The sequence below is a fragment of the Fomitiporia mediterranea genome (assembly GCF_000271605.1).
Source record: "Fomitiporia mediterranea MF3/22 unplaced genomic scaffold FOMMEscaffold_3, whole genome shotgun sequence".
Classification (NCBI taxonomy): Eukaryota; Fungi; Basidiomycota; class Agaricomycetes; order Hymenochaetales; family Hymenochaetaceae; genus Fomitiporia; species Fomitiporia mediterranea.
This window is the reverse complement of record NW_006760388.1, coordinates 863,822-891,209: the sequence shown is the minus strand read 5'-3', so window position 1 is coordinate 891,209 and position 27,388 is coordinate 863,822. Positions and strand designations below refer to the sequence as shown.

The 27,388-nt window shown below is 46.8% G+C and overlaps 10 protein-coding genes across 10 annotated transcripts; 6 read left to right on the top strand and 4 right to left on the bottom strand.

Moving 5' to 3' along the window:
- Positions 1-459: 459 nt before the first annotated feature.
- On the bottom strand, positions 460-2,488 carry FOMMEDRAFT_118447 (delta 9-fatty acid desaturase protein). The gene is made up of 4 exons (XM_007263475.1): positions 2,020-2,488; positions 1,187-1,957; positions 956-1,131; positions 460-902 (listed from the first exon to the last, which is right to left on the bottom strand). The coding sequence occupies exons 1-4, from the start codon at positions 2,369-2,371 to the stop codon at positions 735-737; spliced, it is 1,467 nt and encodes a 488-aa protein (XP_007263537.1). The 5' UTR covers positions 2,372-2,488; the 3' UTR covers positions 460-734.
- A 1,250-nt stretch (positions 2,489-3,738) lies between these two features.
- Positions 3,739-4,341, bottom strand: FOMMEDRAFT_165832 (uncharacterized protein; the record flags this gene model as incomplete). Its single annotated transcript, XM_007263474.1, has 4 exons — positions 4,211-4,341; positions 4,006-4,145; positions 3,851-3,932; positions 3,739-3,789 (listed from the first exon to the last, which is right to left on the bottom strand). Exons 1-4 carry the CDS (start codon positions 4,259-4,261, stop codon positions 3,739-3,741), a joined length of 324 nt encoding a protein of 107 aa, XP_007263536.1. The 5' UTR covers positions 4,262-4,341.
- A 953-nt stretch (positions 4,342-5,294) lies between these two features.
- FOMMEDRAFT_17715 (prolyl-tRNA synthetase) lies at positions 5,295-8,012 on the bottom strand. Its single transcript, XM_007263473.1, has 7 exons — positions 7,620-8,012; positions 7,204-7,559; positions 7,058-7,151; positions 6,873-7,008; positions 6,044-6,821; positions 5,673-5,980; positions 5,295-5,601 (listed from the first exon to the last, which is right to left on the bottom strand). Exons 1-7 carry the CDS (start codon positions 7,948-7,950, stop codon positions 5,442-5,444), a joined length of 2,163 nt encoding a protein of 720 aa, XP_007263535.1. The 5' UTR covers positions 7,951-8,012; the 3' UTR covers positions 5,295-5,441.
- Positions 8,013-8,465: 453 nt separating this feature from the next.
- On the bottom strand, positions 8,466-12,865 carry FOMMEDRAFT_138870 (isoleucyl-tRNA synthetase). Its single transcript, XM_007263472.1, has 19 exons — positions 12,624-12,865; positions 12,490-12,562; positions 12,367-12,436; positions 12,008-12,071; positions 11,818-11,962; positions 11,714-11,767; positions 11,426-11,664; positions 11,242-11,377; positions 10,769-11,189; positions 10,624-10,712; positions 9,989-10,566; positions 9,716-9,934; positions 9,585-9,666; positions 9,401-9,531; positions 9,211-9,345; positions 9,040-9,155; positions 8,887-8,987; positions 8,727-8,837; positions 8,466-8,675 (listed from the first exon to the last, which is right to left on the bottom strand). The coding sequence occupies exons 1-19, from the start codon at positions 12,807-12,809 to the stop codon at positions 8,542-8,544; spliced, it is 3,084 nt and encodes a 1,027-aa protein (XP_007263534.1). The 5' UTR covers positions 12,810-12,865; the 3' UTR covers positions 8,466-8,541.
- A 142-nt stretch (positions 12,866-13,007) lies between these two features.
- On the top strand, positions 13,008-15,300 carry FOMMEDRAFT_138869 (uncharacterized protein). The gene is made up of 5 exons (XM_007263471.1): positions 13,008-13,117; positions 13,198-14,019; positions 14,078-14,617; positions 14,668-14,805; positions 14,857-15,300. The coding sequence occupies exons 1-5, from the start codon at positions 13,100-13,102 to the stop codon at positions 15,004-15,006; spliced, it is 1,668 nt and encodes a 555-aa protein (XP_007263533.1). The 5' UTR covers positions 13,008-13,099; the 3' UTR covers positions 15,007-15,300.
- A 617-nt stretch (positions 15,301-15,917) lies between these two features.
- Positions 15,918-16,440, top strand: FOMMEDRAFT_138868 (uncharacterized protein). The gene has a single exon (XM_007263470.1). The coding sequence runs from the start codon at positions 16,216-16,218 to the stop codon at positions 16,372-16,374; it is 159 nt and encodes a 52-aa protein (XP_007263532.1). The 5' UTR covers positions 15,918-16,215; the 3' UTR covers positions 16,375-16,440.
- A 152-nt stretch (positions 16,441-16,592) lies between these two features.
- On the top strand, positions 16,593-18,881 carry FOMMEDRAFT_144963 (FAD/NAD-binding domain-containing protein; the record flags this gene model as incomplete). Its single annotated transcript, XM_007263469.1, has 9 exons — positions 16,593-16,763; positions 16,819-16,936; positions 17,059-17,141; positions 17,236-17,468; positions 17,540-17,606; positions 17,661-17,708; positions 17,765-17,874; positions 17,932-18,061; positions 18,116-18,881. 9 exons carry the CDS (start codon positions 16,593-16,595, stop codon positions 18,641-18,643), a joined length of 1,488 nt encoding a protein of 495 aa, XP_007263531.1. The 3' UTR covers positions 18,644-18,881.
- A 2,534-nt stretch (positions 18,882-21,415) lies between these two features.
- On the top strand, positions 21,416-21,707 carry FOMMEDRAFT_152686 (uncharacterized protein; the record flags this gene model as incomplete). The annotated part of the gene is made up of 3 exons (XM_007263468.1): positions 21,416-21,435; positions 21,488-21,624; positions 21,676-21,707. 3 exons carry the CDS (start codon positions 21,416-21,418, stop codon positions 21,705-21,707), a joined length of 189 nt encoding a protein of 62 aa, XP_007263530.1.
- Positions 21,708-21,932: 225 nt separating this feature from the next.
- FOMMEDRAFT_103397 (uncharacterized protein) lies at positions 21,933-23,511 on the top strand. Its single transcript, XM_007263467.1, has 5 exons — positions 21,933-22,202; positions 22,259-22,646; positions 22,723-22,802; positions 22,857-23,105; positions 23,164-23,511. The coding sequence occupies exons 1-5, from the start codon at positions 21,984-21,986 to the stop codon at positions 23,230-23,232; spliced, it is 1,005 nt and encodes a 334-aa protein (XP_007263529.1). The 5' UTR covers positions 21,933-21,983; the 3' UTR covers positions 23,233-23,511.
- Positions 23,512-24,737: 1,226 nt separating this feature from the next.
- Positions 24,738-27,068, top strand: FOMMEDRAFT_118429 (cytochrome P450). Its single transcript, XM_007263466.1, has 13 exons — positions 24,738-24,909; positions 24,962-25,094; positions 25,149-25,337; positions 25,399-25,547; positions 25,612-25,727; positions 25,785-25,899; positions 25,956-25,969; positions 26,032-26,221; positions 26,271-26,352; positions 26,406-26,537; positions 26,599-26,742; positions 26,800-26,905; positions 26,961-27,068. Exons 1-12 carry the CDS (start codon positions 24,858-24,860, stop codon positions 26,891-26,893), a joined length of 1,410 nt encoding a protein of 469 aa, XP_007263528.1. The 5' UTR covers positions 24,738-24,857; the 3' UTR covers positions 26,894-26,905; positions 26,961-27,068.
- The last annotated feature ends 320 nt before the right edge of the window (positions 27,069-27,388 follow it).

The window sequence follows — 27,388 nt, the reverse complement described above, 5'->3', positions numbered from 1 at the left end:
TTGCCTACTATTGTATCTAGTCAAAATGGAATGTATTTGCAGAAGCATTTTCACTGAGTGCGGAGGATATGTACTTAATACAAGCTCCGAGGGAAAGATAAGCTGATGTAGTTGCTAGCCATAGGGTTTGTTAGGAGGGTTGTATGTCTCAGTCTTTGTAGTTGAGGCATAAGGCAGAGGATTTGAAGACACCAGTATAGAATAACATAACAAAGTAAGGAACGACTGGACCATTCGACCAACTATGCATCAAGTATGTTCAGGTGCAAGAGCAATCCATGTGCCCTGCATAGTCAAGTGGCTTGCGGACATTGGTAGGTAGCGCTTTGTATGCAGCGGCAACAGCCGGCAAGGACCACATGAAATCAATATTGGCCAAATAAGGAAATAATCTTTATCCATATGGACACATTGAACGTGTATCATCGCCAAAAAACTTCAACTTCTATTACATTGACATTAAAGCAGTGATGTTTCGTTTGAGTCGCCTTTCGACTTTTAATCTAGTACAGTAAATACCGAATTTGCTGTGTCCGCTTTCTCTTTACTCAACACGGGCATTCATGCAGGAGTTGACATTCTAACTGGACGCGAGACATAAGCTAATGGAAAGGAAAACAGAAGTGCATGGTGATTGATTGAATAAGCATTTGGCCACAGAGATTCTTCATTCTCATGAGATGGTTCAATCCGAGCTGGATCGATCATTTCCGAGGGTGTATGGAAAGCAATGTTCAACCCAGCAGTCCTTCGCCGTCAGACACGGCAGTTGACGAGCAGTACGGAGAGGCCATTTCGTTGTATCGTGCAATACGAAGCTTTTGTGAAGGAGGAATGGCACGCTCTTCTGAACCGTGCGGCATTCCACCGTTTAGAATGCCAACCCGTTTCATCGCGAGTAACTTGATACGAGTCAGTACGTCTGATTGCTTCCTATTAGGAAGAAAGTCCTTACGTTGTGCGCGGCATTCGAGTGGTCATAGACACCACCGAAGAAAGCCGTTGTTGCATCTTTACCGATGTTCTTAGCAAGTAGATGTCGTCCACCCGGATGTTCATCCATGAACGATCCGACATCATGAATGAAACCCGCAATGAGAATCAAGGGTCGCTTCTCGGCTTGTTTCTGGACTAGTGACGAAGAAATCAGTTCAGCACGGGCGACACTGCAGGGCATGAAACATACAGTCTGCATAAGACACGATAGGTAAATCGTTACTATCGCTCGGCCAGGCAATCTTATCCTGTGTCTGGCGGAGTTTCTTGAGCTGCATTGTGAGCTGACCCTTTTGGACTTCGTTATCCGGGAAGACTTTCAAATGGCTGGCAAGGCCGAGCTGCGACGCACACCAGATGAACCACTTGGTTGGATCATACTGGTACCACCTGATGGCATTTCGATAGTCCATCGGGAATTGGTGATGGAAATTGTGGTAACCTTCACCAATAGTTGCGAAAGCAGTAATCATGTGGTCTCGAGGAGTGTGCTTGTCATCGAACGGAGTCTCACCGAGCCAATGGGCAAGTGAGTTTACGCAGAAGGTCGAGTGGTGAACAAAGGTAAGGCGGAGTGCACCGGCAAAGACGAATCCACCCAAATAGTCGCCCCATAGCAGGCCGGGAATTATGGTCGGCACGCCAAAGCCCATAGTAAGGATAAGCGGGATATACCAGCGGTGCTGCCACCGGATGACCACATTCTTAGAGAGGTCACTAACATCAGCAACACCAGGTTTAATCCGTGGCTTGACGAGCATCCAACCGAGATGCGACCAGAATAATCCGCGGTGGGCATTGTACGGGTCAAGATCTGTGTCGGTGTAACGGTGATGTGCACGATGACCCCTGCACCACCATTTAATAGAACCCTCTACAGCACCAGTACCAGCCATTGCGAGGAAATACTCCAGTGGCTTCGACGCGTTATACGAGCGATGTGCCCAAAGGCGGTGGTAGCCTTGAGAATTTTTTTTTAAATCTGTTGACGTAAAGCACGGAAACAAACCGAATTGAACATACCCGCAGTGATTCCCAAGCCAGTGAAGAAATAGTATAGAACGGCAAACCAGAACGTCTTCCACTGCAGCGGAACGTACATGAGACCCAAGAGAGCAATGGTAGGCGTGATCGTTAGGACAGCAAGAGAAACGTAGTTGAGCTCGCCAAGAATGTTATTCCACGACAGAGGTGGACGAGGCTTCGCATTCCTGAGAGTCCACGCGACATAGTTGTCGGGAATGTCATAGTCGGCAGGTTTCTCCTCCTTGAAAGCCTTTGCCTTGCGCACCAGAAACTTGGGAGACTCAGGTGGCGAGTTGGCTGCAATGTCTGGTGGAGGCGTCTTGAGCGAGGGCGTAACTGCTTCGGCCATGGCTAGTCCTTTTTCGTAACACGGTAAAAAAATGAAAAAGAGTGTTTCGTGTCCCCAACGTCGACTAGATCACCGGCGGTAGCAGACAAGGAAAAAGAAAGGAATAGAGGAGGTGGGCGAGGACTTGGAAGATTCTGCCACTCGCGCTGTTTATATTCCAATTTAGAACTGCGACCAGAGTGCAAATCTTGGGGATTCGGTCATTGCCGAGTACTCCTCTTTTGGTAATGTACTCCGGGGTGGGGAAGCTTTCGCCCGTTCTCTCCCTTTATTTCTTCGTCAATTCTCTTGCCAACGTCTCTTGACGGCTTCCCGCACTCCGATACCCTCCTTGCACCTATCCAAACTGCTTCATAATTGCTAAAAAAAGTTAGCACGAAATAAGCAGTACACTGCTGACCAAGCCGCGTCCTCCCCAACCGGAAGCAAACCAGACTCACATGTTTACACAAGACCCCGATTACCGACTCGCAGCACCTTTGGAGTGTGCACGTATCATATGATATACAATGTGTTAGACGTCCTGGTCTATGCTAGTCAACCGCTGTGTGGTGGTCGTTCATGAGGTACTGCAAACCAGCGCCGTACGCGCTATTCCTAACGAAAAAGCCTTATCTACTGAGACAGGACAAGAATTGCTGTTATTGAGAGCTAAAGATTATCTTCCCAAATTCTCACAGGGTCGTCCTCGGTTTTGTATGGACTATCATAGTGACAAAGTTGTCATGTTATGCATATAGGAACTAGGTAGAGGAATAAACTAATTACAGCTATATGTCTAGTCTAGGAAATGATTCGAGTCTATCAGAAGCTAAATTCTAATCAAGCTTGTGGAATAGGAGACATGCCACCACCTACTAATTGTTAAAATCATACTCTCCATATAGTAAGCTATTGATAACCTCTAATGGCGGTAACTTATTCTATTACGTGCTGCAACACTCGAATTTGATAGGTGTTGCAGCTAAGTGGCCTCTACTGTATTGACCAGGTAACAGAGCCAATTGAACTTTTGCCACTAATTGTTTAGCTTTGGTATTGAAAGGAGATCGCTACTTGTTGTTTGCGGATCTTTGATAAAGCTATTGTATTGGACGGACATATTTCTTAAATAATAATATGCCATGCCCATATAGCTTTTCGCATACAAAATAAAATAAACTAGTGCGGCAGAATCCACAACATAAAGCCAACTGATTAAAGCATATATATGTTCAGCGTAAAGCAATCTCAAAGCAATCAAAACAAAGTCACAAGCTTATAATAAGGAATCAAGGACGAGGTGTCCCAAATAACAAATTCCAGCATCCACTCTCACTAGTAAAGCGCCTGGAAAGTGGGAGCACCTGTCATTAATTAAATTGACATCATGAAGATTTTGCGACGGAATTTGTTGCAAAGAACTTCAACTCGGGTAACTACAAGGAAAGGACACATTCAGCAAAATCCGATTCATTTACAGAGGAAAGGAAACCTCACGTCGGCCAACCATTTATTGACGAGCTCCTGTGATTTTGCATGTTCGGCATACGTACACATTACTGCCTCTGGTCCACTGAATCTGTTAGTTGGTGTGCAATAAAGGCAAAGAGACTGTGTCAGGAGTATACGCTCGAAGTAGATTGAATTCGTACTTCTCCCACGACATAAACAAGTTCTCATGCCGCACAATCTCAACTGACAAGCAATATGTCCCGTCAGCCACTTTTGCACGTTCTGCATATGCTAAAAGCCACGTTGCGAATTCGTCGACGTGCTCTGGCTTCGCAATGAACTGTCAAATCGCATTGAACATATTACAACTGGAAAACTAGTGCAACGTTAATCTGCAACACAGACCTTTGCTACTGCTGTGATTGGCCCTTCAATGTCTGTAAACGAGTCTGCCATGTTGATGCAGCAGCCGAACGGAGGGCGCAATGGTCGTTCTTGTCAAGACAGTTGGACTTGAAATGAGGAGATAGAGTTGTGCTTGATGCTTTTAGGGGCCATGCTACAGATCTCACTTGCCATGAACGAATCTAGACGATCTGGTTTCTAGCCTTCTTCCATCGTTGCGTAGGCTGAAGCCAGAAGGCAAAGCGAACTTCGATGAACTTCGATCGAAGAGTGAAAGGAACCACTAGGATCACGGGACCTGATCCAATATTCCCATTCCCTTTGTTCATGCATACCGCTCCCGTGTTTCCAAAATCTCATTCGAGTAAGGGGCACAAAGTCGCCTGTCGGTATCAATCTGGCTTCACATTAAGGATCGTTCGATCGTAGCGTATAGTAGCACATTGGGACAATTGTCTGTCAACTTAGCGAACTTCAATCCGATTGAGAAAGACGAAATTGATCCCGTTCTCCGAGTCGAGTGCAGCTTTTAATTGATTCTTGTATCCCTAGGATCTGTACAGGCTGCCATTTCGCCTCAAATACACAATTACTTATATGACGCCTACACTCCAACGTCCAATGTATGGCAATCTCCGAATAGACAATGGATGACTTCCCGTAAGAATTCTGCTAGAAAAAAGGCATCCTATTTTCATAAACTCTGTATATAAGCGAGATAGGATAGATTTAGACAAAATTTGCTTCCCGTAACACCAAGATTCATAGATGCTATAGCTAAGGGCAAATGTTCTGAGAGAACATGTTGATCATCAATAATACAGATGTAACTCTGATGACAAAGTGACAGGCAATCAGGGATACTGTCATAAGTGTTGGCTATATTACCATATTTATTTTTCTCAAGTTTAGAGGTTTGTACAGGGGGGCCCTGTACAGATTTTAAGTTTATTCATGGGGTGTTGTTGACCGAAACTATGGTACACTAGTCGGTTCCCTTCGGACCGATGATTTAGACACGGTTTTTAGTATTTTTCTCGTTAGAAAGCCTTACGGGAAGTCATCCAATATACCTTCATGTCTACTCCCCGATCTTTTATTTTCTGGTCTAGTTTCTAATGAGTAAATCGACAACAAATCGTCATACACGAATACAAGCAGCAAGAACTTTCAGTACAGGTGATGCAACAAGGACAGCACTTCGCCTTCTTTCGCTTAACCAGCTCCGCCGCTAATATGATCGCCCAAACATTGTCCAGCGCTTGGCGTCCTTTCCGCAAGCCGGGCACTTCGTAACGCCCTGTTGGATCGGCGGATATTGCGACTGGTCGAATGGGATGGCGAGCGATTTGGCACCTGCTGACGGAGCACGTGCATCTTGTGGTTCAGAGCTGTAACGATGAAACGTTAGAAATTTCGCTGTAAAGCGAAACGAAAAGTACTAAAAAGTGTCAATACGCACTCTCGCCCACTCCTTTCTTTGATATCGTCTTCGCAAGCCTCTTCCTCACACCATGGAAGTACAGCAACACATTTACCATCAAGCGTCGGAACAAGATCATCCCATTTCGTGACGACACGAAGGCGGGACACGAAAGCGGCTTTCGCGCGCTCGTACATTTCTCGTTGGATCGTCTCTAGGAGTTCGGGAATGGCAGTTCCGAGGTCCGCGAGCGGTATAGGTGCTTTAACCCCTGTGTCCCGTCGGACTGAAAGCGTTTGCTTCTTCTGGATATCAATAGGACCAAGTTCAAGCCGGAGTGGCACGCCCTAGATAACATTGCTCATCAGTTTTTTAATCGTACGAGAAGCAAGAGAAGTCTATGGTTGTACCTTCTGTTCCCAGTCATTGAACTTGAAGCCTGGTGTATACCCATCTCTTAAATCTGCCCGTGCACGAATGCCAACCTTTCTCAGTGTCTTGGTGAGTTCCTCGCTTCGATCATACAATTCCTGCTTATTAGTCTTCGCAGTGATACCACATGGCACAACGACCACTTGTACACTCGCAACACGTGGAGGAAGGACAAGTCCCTGATTATCACCATGAATCATGACCATGACACCAATCGTGCGTGTGCTTAACCCCCACGAATTCTGCCAGGCAAAGAGTTTTCCACCATTCGGGCCAGTACCCTGTGGGTCGTCAGGGTCTTCCACAACGATGTTGAACATCTCGGGACGTGAGAAGTTTTGGCCCAGACAATGGGACGTTGCGGCTTGAATGCCACGACCAGTCGTCGGAATGAAGCCCTCCACTGTTGTCGTATAGAGTCCACCTGCGAATTTCTCCTTTTCGGACTTAATTCCAGGAATGACAGGAACAGCCAACAATTCTTCGTAGACGCGTCTGTACAGGTCGAGGATCTCCAACACCTCCTTGTCGGCTTCCTTCTTTGTAAGATGTGCAGTATGGCCCTCTTGCCAAAGGAATTCACGCGTACGAAGGAACGGCTGTGGGTTCTTGAACTCCCAGCGAACAACGCTATTCCATTGGTTGAGTTTGAGTGGGAGGTCACGATGGCTTTTGATCCACTTCGCATAGTAGGGGTACATTGCTGTCTCAGAGGTTGGACGAATCGCGATTGGCTCCTCTAAATCTGAGCTCCCTCTGGAAAGGGTATTTTAACGGAGTATTGATGTAACGACTAGTAAAACCTACGCTTTCGTGACCCATGCTACCTCTGGAGAAAAGCCTTCAATATGGTCCTTCTCACGTTCAAGCACCTTTTGAGAGACGAACATGGGGAAATAAGCGTTTTCTACACCCATTTCCTTAATTCTCGCATTGAACCATTCTGAAACGCATGAGAACTGACAGTATAAATATCACGGAACTATCGGTACCTTGGATCACCTCCCAAATGCTGTATGACCATGGCTTGAGAATGTAGCATCCACTGACACTGTAGTAGTCCAACATGTCGGCTTTTACTAGCACCTTTAACGTACATTAGACAAAAAGTTTGAGTGACAGAGTTAATTGGACAAACATTGGTGTACCAGCTAGCAAAATCAACTTCCTTTTTCACACCGACAGCAATCTGTACAGCACCCTCGATCTTTCCCTCTTCTCTCATCGCCTTTTCTGGAGCTGCAGCAGCACTCGTAGGACCAGCAGGAACGGCGGCTGCCTCAGCTTTAAGAGCAGCAAAATCGACTTCGTGAAGATTAATTTCCGAAGTTACAAGAGCACGTAGGTATGTTGCAATCTCTTTCCCAGAGAGAAAGATGGTGGAGTCAGAGGCAAGCGCGTGAACGGCGAAAGGACCAGGAGAAGATGCAAGCGATGTATCAAGGACAGTGACGACCTTAGGGAATGTGGTAGCGTCAAGCGCCAGTGGAGACACTTGAACGGTTGCGATGTTATCGTTAACAAACCTTCTACACTGAAATGGATAATGCTTACGAGAGTCTTTATCCAATGCGAAAAAATCTTTCAACAGATCTGGCGAGGCAAGGCGCAACTCCTTCAAATTCAATTTTCTTCCCAAAGCCGCTGAATTTGTTTCCGTTTCTTCGCGTGCAATGACTACCACAGGAACAGTTGTGGCCGATTTTGCGGTTTTCGGCTTGAAAACAAGCGTTTTGGTGAGCTGGAATCCTTCAGGCGTGTTGCCCGCAGTAACGAGCGCGTCCCGCCATGTTGCTGGCGAATTCGTCACTGCATGCTTAATGGATGCGCTGGGTGCGATTGAGAGCTTTGATAGCCGATCAGCGACGATGCCGACGCTAGACATGCTTTTGCTAGAATATTTACGATGTCGAAGACGTGGTTGTAAATGTACTGGTGATAGGTCGTGGGCAAAGGGAAGTGGGACGCGGCAGAACGCTGGTATGTGATATGAGTTAGCCCGAGTCAGACGCAAAACCACGCCAGCGACGCATCTTCGTGCCAGCATCCAGCGTTTGGCAATGAAGAAGCGGGGTTTGTTGGCGTCAACGTTGTGTCGGTAGAGTCTGCGTCGTGAAAGATTTGTCGAATTTATCAGCTATTTTCCCGGTGATCGTCTCACAAACTCAAAAACTCTGCGCATACAGTGTAAATATACTTATGTCAACAACACTACTCTAGCTGTAGTCTAGGAAGCAGGCTCGATCATATTTTCTTCAGTAAAATACGTTTGCCACGAACAGATAGGCATTGAGGATGAATGGCCACTCGAGTACGTATCACCCACCACATGAAAAGAAGACTCTGAAAAAATTCGGAGATGTCGAAGTACTGGCGTCAGCAAGACTAAAAGAATGAGAGGGGGAGTGCGTTATTGTAATTACCAAATTATTCACATCTACAGTACTCTATGCTGTATGGTTTTTCTATCCTTATTTTATTCCGTACATTGCACTGCGTCGCTGCATCTTCCACACAGTTCGTCCGAGTCGTGACGTGTGTACGTCCAACACCGCGGGCATTTTGCTCGAGTTGCCGGTCGAAGTCGGATTCCCAAACTCTCTTCCGTGTCTAAGCGAAGCGTAAGTCCTCAAAGTAATCGAATGATGCACTTATTCTTACCAGACGCATCAAACGACGATGTATACACCCACCCGTCACCACTCGCCCCAAGAGAACCCTCGTCAACGATTGAAACGTCCGAAACGATGAACAACGTTTTTAGAAAGTCTCCTGTACTCGCCTTAAGCAAGTGATAAATAGAAAGCGATTGATAACGCACTCTGCTGACGAAGTACTCTTGCCAGTTCGCCCTCACGGTCTAGCCATTCATAATCCGGAATGATAATATCCACCTCCGCTTCAAGCGAGCTTCGCAAATCTCTGGAAATTCCACTTTAATGATAGCAAGGGAAAGGTGTGATACGAAACATACTTCTGGCCACGAGCTTGTTCCAGCAAACCCAGAACCGTATCACGTATTTTCAAGAGAACATCCATATCCGCTAATACTCGGTCATTATCCCATTTAGATTCACTAGGGTCACTCGACTGATGTAACATATTCAGCTGAGGCTATCGAGGTAGTCTAAGGAAGAGAGCCCACCAACGGTGTCCAGCGTTTCACAAATACTGACGGCCAGTCTGACTTTTCTATTCGAGCACCGTTTCGATAGTGGTTGATCTCTTCTGCAAGATGAGGTGTGATAGGTGCAAGCATGAGAGTCAAACGTTCCAAAACCTGCCGTGAAGATGGTTAGGTGTATGGCAAATACGTAGCACGCATGCCCACTTACTTGGTTGAGAACATAGACAACCGCTCTTCTCTCTGTACTGTCAAGCCTGTGGGCATACAGGACATCTTTTGTGATATCAAAATACAGAGCGGACAAAGTAATGTTAGCGAAGCGTGAGATCGCTTGAACCACTGGCACAGACAAGAATCAGCGTTTCATTCCCATCGAACAACACTGCACAAACCTCTAGGAAAGTTCAATTGCTTGTAATGGTTCAAAACAGAGCTTTCGAGGTGGAAAAGTTCACGCATAACATATCTGTCTGCCTACAGCGACAATCAGTTGCGCTTCTGCGGCCAATCAACGAGAGCTTACAATGTTCATGTTCTGTTCACCCACACACATGATCTCTCCTTGATTTCCGAGGTCACCGATATTGCCCAACATGAATCTTGCCGTATTACGTATCTTCCTCAATGCCTCGACAGCTTGTGCGAGTACCGTTGGCCCTAACGGAGCATCACGCCAGAATTCCACCGAAGCGACCCAGTATCGCAGCACGTCAGCGCCGTATGCAGGTTCTTTCTTCTTATCCTTGAAATGAAAGAAGTCAACAGCTTTATATGAATGATTGGCGAATGGACATACTTTTCCGCCCCGGATAATCGTCATGGGGCTCATGACATTCCCCAAGCTCTTGCTCATCTTCTTGCCTGCTTGATCAAGAACCATCCCATGGGTGACGAGCGACTTATATGGAAGAATACGCGTATATCCATCCTTTTCACTGGCTGCAATTGCGGTGAGCAGCATACTCTGGAACCATCCACGGTGCTGATCCGATCCTTCCAGGCACACATCTGCATATGCGGGGGCACCGTCACTCGCAGAACGAAATCCTTTCTCTTCGAGAAGAGACCAGGAACTCCCACTATCGAACCAAACATCCATAGTATCCGAGCCTTTAGCCCACTCGCGATTCAGAGACGACACGCTCCGGTTTTTGCGCATGGAAGACGGAATGAATTCAGCAACAGGACCATCCCACCAGTATCCGGGACCCTTGTCCTCCAATACAGACAAAATGTGAGCTAGTGAATCTTGTGTCAAGACTGCTTCACCACTCGGTAGATGATGTAAAGACGGTATCGGGGCACCCCATACGCGCTGCCTAGAAATACACCATTCCGAACGGGACCGGACGAAGGACTCAAGACGGTTGCGAGCTATCAGGAGCCAGCGTCAGTCAGTGTGGGTTTTATCATCAATTTTCAGAAACATACATTCAGCCGGATGGAAGATCACGTTTTTAAGAGCATCCAACGCCTCCTCTTTAATGGATTTGAGACTTGTAAACCATTGCAAAGTCGCACTTAGGCATGAATTAGTAACGAGGTTATGGGTGTGGTTATATATGTGGTAACGTACGTCACGATAATTGGCTTATCAGTCTTCCAATCGTAAGGATATCGGTGAGTGATCCGTTCCTCACTCATTAGCACGCCTTTCATCTCCTTTAACATTTCTATAATCAAATTTGTGCCTCGCATTAAGACGTCAAGGCCTAATAGTCTTTGTCCAACAGTTTCACCGACGGCATCAATGATGGCACGATTATAGCGTCCTTCGCTATCGACGTGGCAAATGAGCGAACCCGGACCTTGAGCACGAAGAAGATTTTGAGCACGGAACAACGAATAGTCTTCTGCACCGTGAGCTGGAGCACAATGAACAAGACCAGTCCCAGAATCGGAGGTCACATGCGCCGCTGAAATGACTTTGAAAGGTGCGATGCTTCGAGGTGTGTCTGGAAACAGAGGAAGATAGCTCAACCCAACGAGGTCCGTACCTGACTCGGGATTAATCTGAAAATTCAAAGTTATGTCAACTATTCCAATTACCTCTGACGACGAGTGACTCCTTAACATCTCCAAGAATAGCTTGCAGGGCCAGAATACGGTCTTGCGCAACGATAATGCTTTCACCCGATCTTGTCTCCAAGATGCTGTACCGTAACTCCTGGTTAACTGCGATCCCCTGAACGAAATGTCAGAACAAGGAGGCGAAGTTAATCCGCCAACTTACCATGTTTGCAGTCAGAGTCCATGGAGTAGTCGTCCAGACCATCAATTTAATGGGACGTCTATTGGTTTGTAAAAGCTCCGCGAACAGAGGGTTGAAAGAGACTGTTGACGAATCCAAGGTGAAGAGGACGTATACAGACCGAGAGACGTGATCATCGCGATACTCGAGTTCGGCTTCGGCCAGTGCCGAACGCGAGGATGGCGAGTAATGTACCGGGCGGTATTGCCTGTAAATGAGCCCTGATGAATAGTTAAATATCTGGTATGAAGCCAGGCGGAGTAATCCGACCTTTCTCAACCATTTTCTGAAACATGCGAAGTTGTCGAAGCTCATAGGATCTGTCTAAAAGCGAGTATGAGAGATACGGATTTGGACCAATTTCGCATGCCTACCAAGGGTCCGGTAAGTTCCTTCTTTGCTCCAATTCGCCATGATACCTAATTCCTGGAACTCCTCCTTTTGTACCTCGATCTCACGCTCTGCTACGGTCTTCGCGGCCGAACGAATGATATGAGCCGGAAGGTCGTGCGCTTCTTTCTGCTATTTATTAATATATATTTCAGAAACTGGAGAACTGCGAACCTTCAGCTCTTTCAATGTTTTAGCTTCTATTGGTAATCCGTGACAATCCCATCCTGGAATATAACTACGAGTTGTTAGCGAGAATGTACCATAGTAATGTTAGATTGTATAGCTAAGATATGATTCACATGCAACCGAGCGTTGTGGGGCACAACTGAGCAGCTAAAGCAGCCAGAGGCGTTCGAGCATCGCAAGATAACTTGAAACGCCCTTAATGAGTATACTGAAGAGTTATACAAAACTGAGCCTGCTTGAGAGATCATACAACACAGAGGGGAGACGTCTGAGAGCTCGCTGACGGTGTTCCGATCCATCGCTAACGCGAAGAGAGAAGTAAGAAAACGAGAGAACATACTCACTTGACTCTTCTACCCTGAAGAAGCTGAAACCGATTTATCATGTCCTTTAGAATCTTGTTCATCGCATGGCCTTCGAAACCAGTTACTATATAATAATAAATGCGAGCATGGGGAACGACAGACCCATGTGAAGGTTTCCATTGGCGTATGGTGGCCCATCATGAAATACGAAGAGTGGACGATCTGTAAATTTCTCCTGAAAAAAGAAGAAATTCATCAATTCATCCAGATTTGCGAGAAGCACAACTTATACGTACCTGCCACTTGTACAGACTACCCGATATTTTACTCCGGAACGGCAATTCAGACTTTTGCGGGTCACACCACTGCGGAAAGGCTGACTTCGGGAGTCGGAGTGTCTTTGCGTACGCCTTCGAGTTGTCCGTCGCCCTGACTAGTGCAGAAGAATGGAATTGTCTGCGACAAGCCCTGCATATTAGCATAATCGTCGAAAGCAGCAGAGATGCAAATATAATAGATTATTGCATGACTCCTTGACCCTTGAGGTGTGCAGTGGCCGACAGAAAAAGAGTGTGACGCGCGCGTTACGCGTTGCTTGTGCCTGTTTGTGCAGACGCGTTCGGTTCATGTTGCCACTGTTTAAATGGCCCGAGCCGATCCTGCTCTTCAGCCACTACCATCTCTTTTGCTCTCCCTCACCGACGCCGACAACGACGACCATTCGCCCCTCAGAGCCTTTCTGTTCGATCATCCTTTCCCCTTGCCGGTCGCCATGTCGTCGAATATACCTGTAAGTTATCTCCAACGTCTTCGGCGAAAGTTCAACATCAGTCATGGTCACTCAACTCATCCACTCCGATTGCTCTGCAGACTCGGCGAGTAACTCGCGCGACTCGCGCTGTCACCACGAAGGATAACGAAAATGCTAATGCTCGTCCTTCCCGGATCACTACCCGCTCAAAACCGCCGTCTTCATCGTCCGCTGCCGCTACAGGCGTGGCTACTCGTGCTTCTGCTCTGGCCGATGCTAACATACAGAAGCGCAAGCGCGAGGCTTTAGGAGAAGTCACAGGCAAGTCCGTCAACAACAGGGTACGAGCGGTTCCCGATTCCAAGGGCAAAGGCAAGGAGGCAACTACGGCGAAACCGTCCAAACCAGCTTCTTCAAATACAACGTCGACGATGGCATCCCGTGCACCACTGCGTCCCGTGGCTACTCGGAATACGAGAAGTACTGTTACTCACAACAAGGTGCAGAAGTCCGAGCCTATGTCCGTTGATCATCCTACGAAACCCGTCCCGGTTGTCGAAGTACCTAAGCCGACCCAATCTACTCGGCGCAGTGTTCGATCGACTACAGTCACCTCAACCACCGTCCGGAGGACGGTCCACCGAAGAGCTCCTGTGGCCCGCATTGAGCCCGATACAGACGATGAGCCAGCATCTAAGCGTAGGAAGACGTCTTCAGAAATCGGCGATGAAATTATAGAAGTTGGCGATAAGGCTCTCCTCGAGAACATCGTGGAGGAATCCGAACCCGTATTAGAGGAAGACGATGCCGTTCCCGGTAGCTCTCAGCAGAAAGTAGAAGAACTACGGGATTGGGACGATTTAGACAAGGATGATGAAGATGATCCCCTCATGGTCGCCGAGTACGTTGCGGATATCTTTGACTATCTCAAGGCTTTAGAGGTATGTTTCATTTGGCCATATAACTTGTATCCTTTAGCTGACGTTATCATTGTCGCAGCAAACAACTATGCCTAATCCTAACTACATGGAGAACCAAAAAGAACTTGCATGGAAAATGCGTGGTATCCTCATGGACTGGCTCATTCAAGTGCACTCTCGCTTCAAGCTTCTACCGGAAACATTATTCCTGTGTGTCAACTTAATCGACCGATTCTTGTCTGCTCGAGTCGTTTCTTTGGCAAAACTCCAACTGGTTGGAGTCACGTGCATGTTCGTCGCCGCAAAGGTTGAGGAGACGGTCGCGCCGTCAGTTACAAATTTTGTTTACTGCGCAGACTCGTCATACAGCGAGCAAGAAATTCTTCAGGCTGAGAAATACATCCTCAAAACTATTGATTGGAACATGAGCTATCCCTGCCCGCTGAACTTCTTACGACGAATAAGCAAAGCCGACGACTACAATGTGCAGGTGCGCACGATTGGAAAGTACCTCACTGAAATTGGGTGCCTTGAGTGGCGGTTGATTGCTGCTCCGCCGTCACTTTTGGCTGCTGCCTCAATGTGGCTTGCGCGACTAGTACTTGATTGTCCGGACTGGGTAAGCAGCGCTGCGCATACTACGTGATTTTTACTGACATGTGAAATCAGACACCGAACCTCCGACACTACTCGTCATACCCCGAAGAAGCGCTTATTCCGACCGCCAATCTTATGCTCAACTACATCTTAAAGCCAATTGCTCATGAGTCATTTTACAAGAAGTATGCCTCTAAGCGATACCTCAAGGTATGTTTGCCAGCGAAGCGATCAATAGTTCTTGCTCAGTATTTTTCTCAGGTGAGCGTGTTTGTACGCGAGTGGGCACTTGCGCGTTGGGACGAACGGTCGATGGTGGACCTTGCGACAGATTTACCACAACTCAAGACAGAGGCACGTCGACATGCTCTGGAAGTCGCGGCATTGCAGGCAGAGAATCAGCCATTATAGGGAGAAAAGTTGCGCCAAAATTTTATATGGGTTCCTTGATTCTTTTCTTTCACCTTGCACACTTCGTCATCGTGGGATTCAATGCACTATATCTTCAACCTTCATTATCCATACCCCTCATGCGCCGTCATCTTAGATCGTCTTCGATTCGTATTGCATCGCATTTGCATCGCTGTACACCATCGCAAACCAGACAAGCAATCGTAAGCTATTCTATCCATAAATTCAAGAAAGTCCGTATGACCCCTCGGATCCAATGTCTATATATGCTTTCCTTCCATGTCTTGTTATTTCTCCATTTCTTATTCTCCTTGTTTTGTCATATTAGTCTCGCAATTAGTGTCTTTATATAGTTATATATTCAGGCTCAGTCTGCATCTTTGCTTGGTAGGCCGTCCTTCGCGTCAAGGTCTGGACACATTGTTCTGATGTTCAGAACAACGTTCCACCCCTTGGAGTTTTTAAGTCAGGCGTATCCCGGTTGGAGGCTGTTATTTGAGGCTGATCACTCTCATTGCACATGGCATCTTTCCTTTCATACTTGTGATAGTATATAAATGCCTTCAGTAAGGCGGCACGATTGCTACGTATTGCCATCATACAATCCCTGATATTGTCTCCCAGCAGGCGTTTTTTCTTCTGTCCCTTTCAGCCGACATTGCCTCTCAGTTCTAATTAAATACTGCTGCTGCATACTTGTGAGCTCTTACACTTCGGGTAACTGTTGCTTTACGTCGCAGGGACCAAACAAGCCTCTACTGGTCGAAATTCTGACTGATAACTTCTTCTATTTATTCAAGACACACTTTCTGCACGGCACTGAATGAATCATGCGAATATTGTGATTAATAAACTAACGCTTGTGGAAACGGTTTTGAAGCAAACCCATTCGTGCCGTGCAAGATGGACAAAAATAATTTGGGCGTCTGATAAGCGTGACTAGTACTACGCGTTACGTCGTTTCTTTGTAGAAATTTCAACCCTGAAATTTCGGAAGCATAAGTCCAACTGTCTCATCTCTGATGTGAAGTTTGCACTAGTCCTGAATTATCAAGTAAAAAGAAGGGGCGTTTGATTTAATTTCAGCATCCTTGCAAAGGCTGAAATCAACGAACTTGAATGAAGGCATGACGAAGGAGACTAAATGACCCTTCTAACCATTTGAGCCCTTCCACAAGGAGAACATACCCTTGTATATGATCGTGGAAGATGGATTTCGGTCATGTTTACATGGGAAATCGCAGTAGAGGACAGACAATTAGCTCGCGAGGCAAGCGCCTGCGCCCCTGGAATCCTATTGACAGTCGGTTTTTAGGCGTCTTCCTTGACATAAACGTCCTAGTTCTGGAACCCTTGCCCTTCCGTTAAATATATCATGTCCATAGACTGCTTCTATCCTATAGCGACCATCCGTACATCTGCAACAAACCTTCTAACTCTCCTTTCCAGCTCCCCGTTTCCTAGTAGGAGGCCGTGAGAGCATCGTTGCTTTCGATTCTTTCCGACGCCCGTACATCCGACATATAAGGCCAATGACTTCTCCGGCAATGACGCCTTCCAAACTGCCTCACCCTCGTATTCCTGTCATGCCTTTTCCTACTTCTCCTGTTTATGAAAACCTCTTCCACCGGCGTGCAGCTGTTACGCTGGATGTAGTCATCGTGGGTGGGAGTATTGCAGGCCTGTCTGCAGCGTACAACCTCAAGCAAGCTGGTCACAACGTACGTGTATTGGAGAAGTCAAATGGAAAACTTACGGTGAGCAGTGCTTCAACCGATCAGATAAGCGTTGCGCTCTGACGTCAGCACGCAGACTTGTACTGCGATGCGTATACCACCGAATATGGCGAAGTTGTTACTGCATTGGGGTGTTGGAGAACAGCTGAAGGCGAGAGGGATCACACAATGCCCAAAAATAAACTTCGTCGACGGTGGGTTCTCTCCGATCATTCTTCCCGGGCCGCGGTTTGACTGATTTGAACTCTGTCTGTGCGACTGGCTTCCTTCGTTATTCGTACCTCCGTATGCAATACTATCGGGAATGGCTCAACAGGCATGACTGGCGAGCTACAGAGCACCCTTATTTATCATAAGGAGCTGATGAAAGAGCTACAAGCTGATATGTACAATATGCGGGTACGCATCGTTTTCATCTTTCCCATGGTCTTCACCGTCCCGCACCGCCGGGGTTCTAACTATAACCTACCCTTCTCTTCGTGAACGCTATCAGTATGGCGATCTGTATGAGTTGATCCGTGACATCGCATTGCGCTCCGGTGTGAAAATCGACTACAACACGACTGTGATTGATGTGGATAAAGATTGCACATTTGTGCTTCTTGAGGACGGGTCAAGAATCAATGCAGACTTGATTGTCGGTGCAGATGGGACCTATAGCCTCCTACGTGAAAAGATTGTAGGGAAAAAAGAAGTTCATCCACTTGGGCCATTTAAAATGTACAAGTGAGTGCTTAATTCCTTGGCGGGTGGACACTAGGTTGGCTTACGCAAGGGTTCTTCCCATCCATTCGAAGTTATCTTGTCCCCGTTGACACGTTACAGAAGGACCCGCTTCTTCAACCGCTAACAGAAGATGGATCGGTCAGTATCTTGCTCATGAATTGTTCAGTGGGCTAATTAAGTTCTGTCTGGTAGTGGACATTATGGATGGGGGATTTACAATGTACCCTTGGTTATCTTGCTGTAAGCGATCCACCTGTTTATAAATTGCTCCAGTAACGATTTTGACTATGTCCTAGGCGCCGGATCATTACCTCGTGCAACATATCGATACGAAAAACACAGGCACACATGGATGGAAGCAAACTGTTCCATTATCCGAACTTGACTTTTCTGCGTTTGAAGAGAGGTTAGTAAGCTACGTGCAATTGCTGTTGTCAGACCGATTGAGATGTGTTACTTTCAGAGTGCAACGACTTCTGTCTCTCAGTACTCATGCGGCCGAGAACCAGCATATCGTACAAACCCCCATTGAAAGTTGGTATTCTAATAATGGCAGACTAGTCCTTGTCGGAAACTCCGTTCATCTCTCAAGTGTATGTCAAATACGGCTAGTGAAGAAAGATAAATACCAACTGATGTTGTTTTAGGCAGGGTCTATGAATGAAGTTGCTTTGTCGGTGGAGGATGGCGCGGTCTTGGGCAGCCTGTTCTCGCGACTTCAGTCGAGAGATCAGGAAGAAATTCTCCGTCTTCTCGCCGCGTATCAGAAAATCCGTCAGGATCGTTGCAATGCCATACTACAAACTGACAACGAGCTCTTGACATTCTCCACGCTGCCCCCAGGATCTGCTCGTGACGAACGTAACGCAGGCTTTGCCAGGGCATCCGAGCAGAACATGCTTGACTGGGAGAATGTGGACGAAGACGTTCTGCGTAGTGCGTGGGAAGAGTTTCGGAATTCATTCGGGTACGAGGCTTACGATGCGGCGGATGACTGGTGGGTTGACTGGGGCATCGTGGTACATCGCCTATCAGCCGCTCAGAATGCCAGTACCATAGACGATGATGGCGATGCTTCTAATGGAGAGTGCTCGTCACCGTTGCAAGCCGGACTCCGCACGTCTATCTTAGATGGACTGCATAAACAGACTGTTATTACTACTGTGGAAAATTAGCGTCATGTTTTTTCTGGTTTTAAACCTATGCTCTAACCACGATTGGTCATGACATTCACTACTGTACATCACTGCGCCTTGATCCTTCTACTTTCACCGTTGGCTATTGCTGTCCCTTTTTGCTTTGGAGGTTTTTTACGTAGAGTGTAACACAAGTGTCGTAATCATCGATCACCATCATCCGTCGCCCACTATGCCCATTATGCTTTAGTTATCACGCCTGCTTTATCGTATGTCCAAGTACAATCAAGAACTTCATTCCGCGGGTTTGCATTATATTTGCGTAAATACATGTGTCGTAAACCTGTGTCTTTGGTGTACACGGTCAGTGACGCCGTTAGCTGGCGATGCCGGCATTCCGACTGCTTTGGAATATCTGACTATCGCGGAGAACTTCCGAATCGTCGGAGTCTACTTGTGAATCGACTGCTAAATTCGGCCTGGTAGGCTGAGCCACGATGCCTTCGAATAGCATTAAACTCAATTGACATCCATGTTAATGGGTAGGCCAGAGAAAGTGCATGATAACTTAGCCCCTATTACATTCGATTAGTCAAGCCTTGCGGAGCAAGGGTCCTCCACTGTAACCTTACAGTTTTTCGTATGAGTGTGCTGGATTATCTTGCATGATCCAAAAGCGTGAAGTGGTTTAAATGAAGAAGAGCTGTGCTCTTGAATATTCCTAACAAACCTAAGTACCAATCAACTCTCTTGACGCTGCAACGGGGTCCTCGGGCAGGGCAAAAGACATTCCACTGCGCAAGTCTAAGGTCGCCGATGGCCCATAAAGATGGCGTTTGTGAGATTTGGGGCACTGAGTAGTAAAGACGAGCGTCATGGATCCCTACTACAGGTGAAAGCTTCGGCGGGAATCGGTCTTTACCCAATGAGGCTGTAAGATACATCAAAGAAAAGTAACGTACACCTAATCGTGCACCGCAAGAAAAGAATCGTGGTATAGCCCCAAGCTATTCACCAGAGGACTAGGCATGAGTGAGTTTTGTCGACCGGCTATACTGAGATACAGGATAAGCTAGTCATGGGCAAGGCTTTCTCAACGTGTTCCAAGGCCCGTTATAGGTCCAATTAGTCTAGTGTATAGAAAGGACAGGAGGAACGCCGTGCATCTAGATTGGCTGTAGCACTTTCGGCTATGAGTTTATGCACAAAACAGCATCAATCAGGTATCCTAAGTGGCCAGAAGATACGTGGTTAAACTCCCGCGCATGTAATAAGGCAGTAAGGTAAATTGAGATGTAGTTAGTCGTTGTTGAGTTGCCGGAATGCAGGTGCTAGCAAACGTATACGGTACTGACACGAGTTTTTGTTGGTGTCTGAGCCCCGCAGTGTAAGAATAACGAAATATTGGAATTCCTAGAGCAAAATCGAAAATGTACCGATATATACCATGGCCTCGACGATTCTGACGGCTTGCTAGTGGTCAAGAAAATGAAGCGTTTCGCACGTGATACCCTACCAGAAACAGAAAAAATTATAGTAAAACTTGGGAGTCAGACAGACACCTTCATGTCCGATTTGTCCGTTCTGGCCGCCGTACCAATTCGTTGGCGTCCTGGATACTGAAAGGGTCATATAACCGAGAGCAAGGATCCAAAGCGGTTGATTCAGGACCGCGCTGTTTTCTCGAAAGCCGTCGTCGCTTCAAGAAGGACACTCTTAACCGGAACACCGAGGAACTTGCATCATGTCCGAGAGTTACGGCTTTCTTAGCGCTAGGCATCGATAATCGTCTGCTAACGGGCGCAATCTGACCGAGACTCCGTCAGATGACGCTGCTCCAGGATACTCAGCGGTTCAGAAGTAACAAGGACGAAACACATGAACAAAATCGAACAGAGTATTCTCCTTAAATGCCTGAATACAATATGTCCGAGGAAAATAAAGCGTCAGAAGTGCTTCAAGTGAGTAAACATAGAGGTCTGATGGAACAATTTCCACAGCGTGGTAGTCTTTGTACTTGCCAGGCATTACGAGAACGGTCATTCTTATCCCCATGCTTACCACCAGCCGGTGCTTCCCCAGCATTAACCTCAAACTATTGGTTTTCTATGTGGACTATCTTGAGAGGTGCAGCATTCTGTTCCGTCCTGCTAGAACCATGTACAAGGCTTGCGAGTACTATTGAAGGAACGTATCTTCAACGTGAGTCCTGTGATGGTTTGACCACTTGTCTTGACCCCGAAGAACAGTCTTCCACTGGGCTCATAATGACGAGTGTGCTGTTAGTTTGTCCTTACCAGCCTCGGACAGATTGTAAAGAGTATACCACGTGGTACAGATATCCCTCGCCAATCATCGTCCAAATAATATATGTTACCTGACGCCGCGAAGATTTCCTGCGCGGAAATACGTTTGGTGAGTACACGCTTCGGATAACTCATGTCCTTCTTGACATATTTTTACTTCCGCTATCCTTCGAACTTACCGTGCTCCATCGCTTAATGCCGACGAAGCATGCACTAGGGAGTTATCTAGTCGATTTCTATTCAAGGCGCATGAAAAAATAACCGCGACAAATACATAGTTTCAAACTGGTAAGGATTGGCACAAGGGTACGGGAGGTCGATTATACAACGGTGCGATGCAGCAGCCAAAAGCTCTGGCAGTAGATCAAAGGCCTAGCAGGCGATCAACCGAGAGTTTGCGTCTTAAATGACCAGGTGCTAGGAATATTCTCCAACTTTGACTGTACCATGGCATATCCTTACTTTGCAAAGGTTCTTCTTACCTAGAAAAATCGTGAAGCACAACATGTCATGTTTATGGGCCGTGTCAGTATCTGCATGATTAGAATGTGCAAGTTTAGTTTCATCTTTCATCCAGAAAAGGGTCTCCTAGTGGTGAAGTAGATCGGAAACCGGCCCTGGACTTGCCTCGCATCATGACTGAGGGCTGGGACTCGATTGATATTGGGACACTGAGGAGCATGCGTGCACGGCATGACTTCCCTATTGCCCTTGGTAATCTTTAGGAGGTAGGTACATCCTTAGGTTTTCGGCTAAAAGAAATAGCATTTGCGGCATCTTCGCCAAACCTTCGTTAAGCGACGGCATATCCTTTCCCTGTTCGTCCGCCTTTCCCTCGTGTTCGTTGTCCCTGATGTAAAGAGGACCAGATTCGGTAGAGCGCCAATCTTTCCCAAGATCTAGCTGGTTCGAAATCGTTGATGTGTTCCTTTCTTCTCTTTATGGACCGCCTACGAGGTTTTGACGTACGCAGTCCCGGACTCACATCGGAGGAGACAACTGCGAAGCGCTATGATTATAGCGTTGGTTTAGAGCTGGTCCTCGCCTCATGCGATATAAGATGAACCACTCGAATGTTTTCAGAATCCCATCTCAAGATGTCTCGTACCTTCACCCAGTTCTGTTTCCCTTCTGTCTCGCCATCCTCATTGGTAATTGAAGTCGACTTCTTGTCGTCTTTCGCTTTGCCAGTGCTACGTTTCATTGTCAAACTCCCTTCATACGCCTTGTACCATCTATGGACGCTATTTTTATTCACGAAGTCAGACATTAAGACAACTGTAATACCTATAGTATGTTTCCCCTTTGAAAATACTATACACCTCACGCTCACACATTAGCTGTTTAGACTTCTCTGGCCGTCGCGTCCGCTCCACTTGGCGATATCTCACATCTTCCACATGTTATATTCTGGATTTGGTTTCATGTCCTACAGTTCGACGTCTCAAACCAGACGCTGAAACCAGAAGAAGACGAGTACAACAAGCGAGACCGTCCTCTGCCCGCAAAGCGCATCACTTGGCGCAATGCATTGATTTTGCGTTGGGTTCTCGTCCCGGCGTGTTGGATACTCTCATCCTTTTACAGTGTTGAAACTGTGTATGCGAGTATCGCACTGTGCATTCTGACATATGTATACGACGAAATGGGTTATGCTGCTGGTCACTGGTTCGGTCGCAATTTCGTGAATGCCTTAGGCTTCATGTCATTCGAAGTTGGAGCTTGTCTCATTGCTGGTAATTCTTACATTCTTCGAGCTCACGTCGTGTGAGACTAACGTCTACCGTCTACACCCCCTCTGCACATCTCAAGGTTCGAATCGACATGCGCTTGATCATATAAGTTGGCTATCTGTACTATGCAGTGCAGGGATCTTTGCAACGACGATCCAGGTAAGCAAACAATGGAGGCAATTTTGGGATGAGTTTAACTCACTGCAAAAATAGGCCCAGGACTTCAAGGACACTGAAGGTGATCGACTTGTGGGCCGGAAAACCTTACCCATTGTTGCGCCGACAGTTGCTCGTCCTACTCTTCTGCTCGCGCTTTTGGCGTGGTCTATCGGATTAAGCACGCTTTGGCAGCTCAGCACTACTGTAGCCCTTGCTTTCAATGTCCTAGCCATAGCAGTTGGAGCACGTTTCGTTTCACTTAAGTCCATCAAGGCAGATCAGCGCAGTTTTTATCTCTACAACGTACGTCCTTTTCCATTACGACAGAATTCCTTTCCCGAGGCTCAGTTGTGCATTATAGGTTTGGTTATCCGTCGCACACGCATTACCAGCGTATTTCCGTTTTATCGCTCAGGCACCAGTGTTCTGAAGCCTTGGAGACGACCACACAGCTTACTCCTCTGCCGCAACTTCTAGGAGCTGTTGTTAAAAGGACATAGTGCCGAAGGCTGCTGAAGACAAGCGGGCCGAAGTCTATGCGCACCTACCGATCTGCCAACCACACTACCTTTACTTCTCTCCGCGTAGATCTTTCTTTCCTAGTCACTCTTCTTCTCGCCAGGAATCAATGTCTTCTGCTTCTCTTGCGTAGACTCTCTACTCCATTTCTTCATTCCTGATTGTTTGAATCATGATGTTTGATAGCCGCCACGATTTACTCTCATGTGTTTTGCTACGTGCTTTCCTTGTTTTGTTACGTTACGACACCGATTGCTCTTGTACGAATGATCTCATGTATACGCAAAATCCCTCCAATGCACTTTGCTGCTGTTCTATCACGTCGAGGCCGACCCTTCAGTAAGCGCAGTATTTGCGTAGTGAATCATTTTCGTGAATTATTCCGTTAACGGGCAGGTCGAATTGTGTTCGTCGTGTAAATGCAATAACGAGCAAAAAAAGAAAAGGCACGTGCCCTCGGCGTGAGGGTAATTACGCGTCATCAAACTGAGCATAGTATCTAATCTCACTCGATCGTAATCTTTGTCTTGCCTTTCTGATATGTCCCTTTCATCCATACTTGTTCAAGAGTCTATTAGATTCACTTGATGCGAACTTATCTGTGGAGTTAACACTCATAGTGAATCTAGGCCAAGATTGTGTTCCGGATGTCCCGCCGAACGTATTCAAAGACCCACAACGCCCCGGAAGCAACGTGGTTTGAAATCCGTACTAAAAATCAATCTAGACGTGAACGCCACAATGTGGGGGCGCGCGGAAGTTTTGCTAAATCTGCCTCACCGCCCACCTGATTCCTGTCTAGTCTCATCCAGGGTAACCTCTGTTATATTTGTACATTTGCTTGGGTCCGACCTGCCTATCTGCTTCTTTCCTTCAGCCTCTTGACAGGTCCAGTACGACTCTCAGGGCCGGATTGCGTGATTCCTGTAAAGTGCACATTTGTGTCGTTGGGCAACTGGGTCTGAGGCGGCCTTCCGGCGGCGCCGGAGGAACGTTTGACTAGGCAACAAATTTATCCTATTCCAACAACTCGTGTTCTGTGCGTGTTATGGCATATTTAGTCATCGGAGGAACTGTACGCGTCGGCTCGCAGCATGTGAGGAGAAAAAAGGATAGCGCGTGGTTGCGATCAGTTTCCTCGACTCTTAGCTCCTCCGGCGTAAACGACCGCGTCTTGGAGTAATAAATAATTCCAATACATCAATTGATGCTCTGTCTCCCACTTCAAGCCTTAATGGCACATAACTTACCTTGTACAATTATCGATCCGGTTTTCGTCTGACGGCTCTGTTGGTCACTGTTGTACTGTATTTTCTGTGTCACTCATCGCTCACCACAATGGATCCCGTACTGCGATGGATGACATCTGAACAGACGTTTACCCCTGTTATCGGCCTCGTTGGTCTCTTCTGTAGCCTCGGTCTTGGATTATACGCTAGTAAACGAGCCTATACCCCAAGCAAACAAAGTCTAGGACATGGTCTCCCGTTGCCTCCAGGACCAAAATCACTCCCCATCCTTGGCAATGCTCTTGATATGCCCAACAAGCGTGAATGGGAGACATTCACAAAATGGGCAGACGAATACGGTGCGCCTTATCTAGTATTTTCGGAACCGGTTCTCATCTAGCTTGATCGTAGGTGATATTGTCCATATCAAGGTGTTTGGACGTGATATTATCTACATTAGCTCTGCCAAAGTTGCGAGCGACCTGTTTGAGAAAAGATCTGCTATTTATTCCGACAGGCCACGTTTGCCTTTACTTGCAGAGCTGTGAGTAGCTTAAGAGCTTATTCTCTATGTGCAACTGATATGCAGCGGATCAAGGATGGACTTTGAGTGGAACTTCGGGTTCATGCATTATGGAGACGAATGGCGAAAGAATAGACGAATGTTTGTGAGCAAGTTCGGTCCGACGAAGGTTCATACTTTCAATCCAGTCCAAGAACGTGCTTCTGGTCTTCTGCTGGGACGACTTTTGGAGACCCCCGAGGACTTCATTGACCACCTCCGTCTGTGCGTTCGAATTGATATAAGCCTCGTGCGGATGGAAGTCTAGACTCATCTTGTTTGATAGTCATGCTGGTCAATTGATAATGATGTCCGTTTACGGTATATTTGTCGACTCAAGGCAGCACCCGTATATAACGACCGCTCAAGCAGTGATGGACTCCGTTTCCGATGCGGCACGTTCTGGTGCATATCTCGTTGATGCGTTCCCAATACGTACGTTAGATCAGTTCTTATGAATTTTCAAAGCGATTCCTTGCATTGACGAGAACGATTCTAGTGAAAAGATTACCAACATGGCTACCTGGCACACATTACCAACGCATTGCACGTAGATGGGCTTCCGATGTACGAAAGCTCAGGTATATTCCTTTCCTTGCGAGCAAGACTAAATTGGTCGGTGGTTGGTCCTACAGTTGAGCTCTCGACATCGGAATTGACCGATTAATTTAGGAAGATGGTGCACCGCCCTATCCAACCTTTGTTGCTGATATGCTAGAGGAGTACGGTTACGATGAAAATAACGCTGAGAATATGATCCGGGACTGTGCAGCTCTCGCGTATGGAGGTATGATTGCATTTCAAGGAGTGCTGTGCGTTACTTACACGCAGCCACATTTGTAGCGGGGTCGGACACGGTGTGCCTTTTGATGATGCACTTTCTAAGACGTGGCAGCTCAACAGTAGCTTCCTTTTTCAGTCTGTCTCCACTTTATCGGCATTTATCCTCGCAATGGTTCTTTACCCGGACGTTCAAAGGAGAGGTCAAGACGAGTTGAAGGCTGTCATTGGTTCGTCTAGACTCCCCACGTTCGCTGACCGAAAGGATCTACCATATATCATGGCAATTGCGAAGGAGACGATTCGCTGGCACACAGTTGCTCCACAGGGTGCGTGTCACAGCTTGGTTTTTCAAAATGCGACTCAATAGTACCTCAGCTCTTCCACATGTTCTCAGAGAAGATGATGTCTACAATGGTTATTATCTTCCAGCGGGGTCTATTGTTATTGGAAATACATGGTAACATCTTTTGCGTGGCAGTTCTGTCTGGAGTCGTTAATTAGCTGTTTCAGGAAAATTGCGCATGACCCTACAGTCTATCCAGATCCAATGAACTTCAAGCCAGAACGCTACTTCAATTCAGAGGGTGAACTCGACTACGCCTCCATAGATCCAGCAAAGTTTGCATTTGGTTACGGCAGAAGGTACGTTTGCAGTGGAGCCAATTACTTAAACAGCCATCGCTCATTGTCCTTTTGAATATAGAATCTGTGCAGGATACCATTACGCTGAGAACACGCTGTGGATTACAATCGCTTTCATTTTGCAGGTTTTCAGTATTACAAATGCAAAAGACAAGGCCGGTAATCCTATCCCTGTTACTCTAAACGCTTCCTCGGGTGTCATATCGTGAGTATAGCTGCAGTTGTAAGACTTTGAGGGTCAAATGCTTATCGCTCCTCCCAGCCATCCCGAGCCATTCCCGTGTTCGATTATGCCACGCTCTACAGAAGCGGAGACCATAATTCGCCGAGCCGCTGCCAATGCCAATTTTGCATAAGTAACCTCGCTTGCGCGTCCTTGCCTACTTAACATATTGCGCGTCCCTAATCATCTCACGATTTCAGGTATCTGGTGTCTCTTGCACGGCTTCCTACGAATGTCCGATTGATAAGGCCTCATTTAATGTCATGTCCTAGCACTGGCGTACCTAGCTATACATAAATATGAATGGAGATATTAAAAGTCAAGCGTCGTGTTTTTGACAGAGTTAGACAGTTCTTGGCACCTTTACTCAATGCTGAGTAAGAAAGGAAATAAATTGGCACGTGTCTGGCGTGACGTTGATGACTGATACCCTTTTCGTGACCCTTTCTGTCCTAACCTTTCACCCGCGCTCGACAAGAAGCAAGATGGGGCAGAAGCACAAACTGAATAAGTCTAACTCCGAAGCCTCCACGCTCCGCTCTGAAGCTAAGATATGAATGCGCCCTAGAACATAGGCCACCATCGGTCAATACATCTATTATTTACTAAACCACTGAGCAGTAGGATC